Here is a 5,459-nt window from a genome sequence, read left to right on the forward strand (position 1 = left end):
TGTATAATAATAATGAACACCAGCAAATATAATAGGGTTTCACCAGCTTCTCTGCTGAACCCCTAATGATACATCCAATAGCCATGAAGCACGGTGAGCCCCAATAATAATAATAATTATTATTGTTATTTCCAGATCTACAGTATCTCTAATGACAGCATCATGGCAGACTCTTCCAACATCATTATTTGTACATTATAATACAGTATGTTAATGGCCAGTGTGTCGCCCCAAGGGGGCATAGGAGAATAGTATCGTCCTGTTTAGCATGTGAAGAACATAAGAACCTAATCATAGGCATATTGATGGACAGCTCCGCCTCCTCACCATTATTGTAACATAGAACACTGTGGAAGTTTGCTTATCTGAGTAGCTCAGTACATTCTCATACAATGAGCACCAGAGCATTGGATGTCATTATATGTCTATGGGGTGTTGTGCTTCTTTAATGTAAATATATTTGTTTGAGTTAAACAGTATTCCGCCCTGATTAGAAGTGGTTTGAATGGCTTGGTTATCCCTCAAAATTATACATAGGCCCAAGCACGCATGGCAATCTGTGTCAGTTTTAGACTTCTTTAAGGCCATGTTTAATGGCTGCCATTGGCAGCGCCAGTGTGCCCATTTTACAGTGGCCCGACTGACCCTTTGCAGAACATCTCCATCTGTCTGGGAGCCAACGAGGGCATGCAGTAGCAAACCTGCCTGCAGGACGACAAACGAGAAAGAACTTTCTGATCATTTCTCCGTGACATCCTTTAAACAGCTTCCAACTCAGAGGACAGTGAGATGTTTCTGAAGGTTCATTGAATTCGGAGCATGTTTCATGGATTGCGTCAGAGAGTGAGTCCCACAGGTTTGCTGTTTATGCTCATACAAGTTCTCATTTTTGGAATAACATTCACTTTGAAGGGGAAACATTTGAGAGGATTTAGGCTGATAAATGTATTGTTTTGACATTGAGTTGTGTGTGCATTTTATCGAATAAGGACAACGTTTTGGTTGGGTTCATAGAGGGGAATACTGTAGCCAGAAATATTGCGAGCACAGTGTGGTCTGAAACAAGCCCATTGTTGGTGCAAGCAAAGTGCTCCATATATCACCGTTAGGAGCTGCCATAATAAATACCAGCCTGTGTCAACAGTGCACATAGACTACTGAGAAATAGAGCTCTGTTTACTCAAACACGCCATGGATTTATTTATAGCATCACATTATAGTAAACAGTATTTTGATACATACAAATGTTATGAAAGTAGTTATGAACATTTGCGATATGAGTTGATATGCTATATAAACAGACATATTTTGTAAATTCATGTAGTGAGTCCCTATGTGTGTTTTGACCTTTAAAATGCCAAAAAGGAACACCGCCTTGTTTTCCTTCATGCAGTTAACGTGTCAACACTAAGTAATCTCAATATGATCCTTTATAGCATAGTTGATATTTTCACAGAATTTATTTTGTTCATTTCATGAGTGCATTTCAATGTAGTTATTAGTGCAATCTGTGGTAACATACTCATCTCTGGAGGCTACCTTCAGAACCGCTGTCAGATCCAAGTCCATCTCCACTCATCAAATCAAATCAAATTGTATTGGTCACATACACGTGTTTAGCAGACTTATTGCGGTTGTAGCGCAATGCTTGTGTTTCTAGCTCCAGCAGTGCAGTAATATCTAACAAGTAATATCGAACAATTTCATAACAATACACACAATACACACAAATCTAAAGTAAAGGAATGGAATTAAGAATATATGTACTCTGGGTTGACATCAGGGTCATGCTTAATGGCTGGCGCATTCCGTAGCAAAACATTTTGCAACAGAAGACAAATATCTGCATTCTTATTGGACACTTTCAGGTAGTACCGCTCCGTTTCACTCTACTTCAACACGTTTTTTTTAACTACTGAACACGACCCAGTTTATAACCCAATACAACTAGATGCCCTGAGGGAGCTCATTTTATTCATGAGTTCCATCCATAACAGTCTAATTGATAAACCCATAGCTGTGAAGCACAGCGAGCCCCAATAATGTGGTTGTTATTATTTCCAGGACTGCATCTCTAATGACAGCATCATGGCAGACTCTTCCAACATCATTATTTGTACATTATAATACAGTATGTTAATGGCCAGTGTGTCGCCCCAAGGGGGCATAGGAGAATAGTATCGTCCTGTTTAGCATGTGAAGAACATAAGAACCTAATCATAGGCATATTGATGGACAGCTCCGCCTCCTCACCATTATTGTAACATAGAACACTGTGGAAGTTTGCTTATCTGAGTAGCTCAGTACATTCTCATACAATGAGCACCAGAGCATTGGATGCCATTATATGTCTATGGGGTGTTGTGCTTCTTTAATGTAAATATATTTGTTTGAGTTAAACAGTATTCCGCCCTGATTAGAAGTGGTTTGAATGGCTTGGTTATCCCTCAAAATGTTACGCATGCCCAAACATGCATGGCAATCTGTGCCAGTTTCTGTTAGACTTCTTTAAGGCCATGTTTAATGGCTTCCATTGGCAGAGCCAGTGTGCCCATTTTACAGTGGCCTGACCGAATCTGTGCAGAACCTGTCCATCTGTCTGGGAGCTAACGGGGGTATGCAGTAGAAAACCTGTCTGCAGGATGACAAAGGACTAAATACCAGCCTGTGTCAACAGTGCACATAGACTACTGAGAAATAGAGCACTGTTTACTCAAACACGCCATGGATTTATTTATAGCATCACATTATAGTGAACAGTATTTTGATACATACAAAAGTCATTTTTATGCAATACATACATATTTTCAGCAGAATTGTTAAGAAATAGTGAAGCTTAAACCATAACCTCTTTCAATTTAGTGTCCAAGAAGAAAAAGTAACATGAGCTTTTCAAAAGACAATATTACCTTTTACATTTCAATTAGTCAGCATATCCCATTCATAGTCCTTCTCTAGGATAATAATGTAACATAATAGCACGCTCTATCAAAGTTAAAAGATTTCAATTAGTCAGCATATCCCATTCATAGTCCTTCTCTAGGATAATAATGTAACATAATAGCACGCTCTATCAAAGTTAAAAGATTTCAATTAGTCAGCATATCCCATTCATAGTCCTTCTCTAGGATAATAATGTAACATAATAGCACGCTCTATCAAAGTTAAAAGGAGCTCTATGACAATAAAATACTTCCTAGATCACATTTAGATGAATCTTCTACACCAGACAGTTGTTATTTAGTGCCATCATTACCACATAAATAATCTTTAGGATCGTGAACCCGAATGGAGTCTGTAGCTATTCATAATAACTCTACATAAATCAACAAATTAATTACAACAGGAGTTAGATAAAGCTAACAAATATTGTAGACAGCCAAACTGACTATTTGCAGAAATAAACCTCCTGATGATTGGGAACAGATGTCTGCCGGTAATTACAAGTTAAACGAAGACAGAAGTCAGCTGTGTATCCCTGATCACTTTTTCACCTCATTTGATTTCTCAGCAATAACTGGCAGAGATCCATTCAGTTTCAAGACAGAACATATTTACAATAAGCAAAACCAGCTGAAGATGAAATGTTTCAGTCTGGATCAGTTCTTTCAGAGGACAGACGGATATCCAGACAGACTCTTGTCATGTCACAGTTTGTTTCATAAGTTGTGTACATTGTATCCTTTGAGTGGCCAGTCTTCCACTGGAGGTGAAATTTACCGTTAGGAAATATTTATCTGACAACCTGCATTTTAACATTGTCCCGAACACTTCTTTTGCCCTCTTCCTGAATTGTCTCCCCACAATGACGTACAGGAAAGGGTTGATGGCGCTGTGGGCGTACGCCAGGTAGGTGGACAGCTGTATGGTAATGTCCAGAATGTGACCCCAGAGGCATCCTGGCGTGACTTGGAAGTAATCCAGCGTGTCCAGGAAGCGCACCACCTGGTAGGGCGTCCAGCAGATGAGGAAGACCATGAGGACAGTCAGGACCAGTTGTGTGGCCTTCCTCTCTGACCTCACCCCGGGAGTTTTTCTGATCTGACCGTCTTTCAGACTGGTCACGATGTGGCGGCTGCAGTATGACACAACTATCACCGGAAGTAGGAACCCAACCACGTTATTGGTGACGTTGCGCTGGATCTCCCAGTCCGGATGGGGGTAGGCCAGGACGCAGGCCATCACCCCAGCCTTGGCCACGTATTTCACCCTGCGGAAGACCAGGATGGGCAGACTCAGCAGGAACCCCACGATCCATATCCCCAGGCAGATGCGCTTGGCCCAGGCCGTCCTCCGCAGTCGGCTTTGGAACATGGGCCGGACCAGAGCCAGGTAGCGGTCGACGCTGACCAGCACCAGGAAGAAAACACTACAGTAATAGTTCATGGAGATGGCCACATTGACCAGCTTGCATATGGGCTCGCCAAACTCCCAGTGGTAGTTGTTAGCGATGGTGGCGGCCCAGAAGGGTAAACAGGACACCATGACCAGGTCTGCAGCTGCCAAGTTGCCCAGGTAGACATCAGCCACGGTGCATGGCTTCCTCTGCAAACAGAAGACACAGAGGACCAGACCGTTGGCCACTACGCCCACCACGCTGAGCAGAACCATGTAGACCGGCTGGTAGGAGGAAAGCCAGTCCCAGGCTGCTGTGTAGTTGGTACAGTTATAGGTGTCCAACTCGGTCCAGTCCAGCTTTGAGTCTGGGCCCTCAGTGGGTAAGAGACCCTCGGTTGTGTTCAGGAACATTGGGAAACTGGAGGGAAATAATGTTTTATCTGTCTTTTTCAATGTTTTTTCACGTGTTGGAACGATCATTGAACTGCAACATCCTTAGAAAAAAGAGACAGCACATGAGAATCCACCAGTGGAGATTGGTGGGAGGAGCTATAGGAAGAGGGGCTCATTGTAATGACTGGAATGGAGTTCATGGATCAGAGTCAAACATGTGGTTTCCATATGTTTGATGTGTTTGATACCGTTCCGTTAATTACATTCCAGCCATTACAATGAGTCTGTCCTCCTACAGCTCCCCCCACCAGCCTCTGGAACCCACATAAGGAGTGTTTCCTGCTCTCTCTGGTCATACATATTACTTTTAACAGTGGAAAAGTGAAATACTGGACATGAATAATGAGAAACTGAACCACTCAAGTCTGCTAACTTTGTAAGTCGCTCTGGATAAGAGCGTCTGCTAAATGACTTAAATGTAAATGTAAAAATGCTAACATTAGTAAACCTTGATTCATTCTGACAAGACAAACATAGTACTGCCATGACTTGTAAGTTAGTCCATTACATAACTGAAACAATAGCACATTTCAAAACAGTTCATATATGCTCAGACCTCTGTTTAGCTTCTGTGTGCTCCATGTTCATACAGTACTCATTTTCCTGACCATAAAAATGGCCCATACATTATATGTTGAGGTGTGTATCCACATTTTTGCTATTTCTAA

General features: G+C 41.8%; 1 protein-coding gene across 1 annotated transcript; it reads right to left on the minus strand.

The window, feature by feature from the left end:
• Positions 1-626: 626 nt before the first annotated feature.
• LOC115168405 (B2 bradykinin receptor-like) lies at positions 627-4,749 on the minus strand. The gene is made up of 2 exons (XM_029727316.1): positions 3,815-4,749; positions 627-705 (listed from the first exon to the last, which is right to left on the minus strand). Exons 1-2 carry the CDS (start codon positions 4,747-4,749, stop codon positions 627-629), a joined length of 1,014 nt encoding a protein of 337 aa, XP_029583176.1.
• Between the last annotated feature and the right edge of the window lie 710 nt (positions 4,750-5,459).

The sequence above is a fragment of the Salmo trutta genome, chromosome 1 (assembly GCF_901001165.1).
Source record: "Salmo trutta chromosome 1, fSalTru1.1, whole genome shotgun sequence".
In the NCBI taxonomy this organism is placed as follows: Eukaryota; Metazoa; Chordata; class Actinopteri; order Salmoniformes; family Salmonidae; genus Salmo; species Salmo trutta.

Bases quoted from the DNA above. Each gene is read 5' to 3' on its own strand.
- LOC115168405 (XM_029727316.1), bottom strand. From the start codon at position 4,749: ATGTTCCTGAACACAACCGAGGGTCTCTTACCCACTGAGGGCCCAGAC. The intron at 706-3,814 runs GTACGTCATTGT...GTCGTCCTGCAG, and splicing joins AGCGCCATCAACCCTTTCCT to GCAGGTTTGCTACTGCATGC.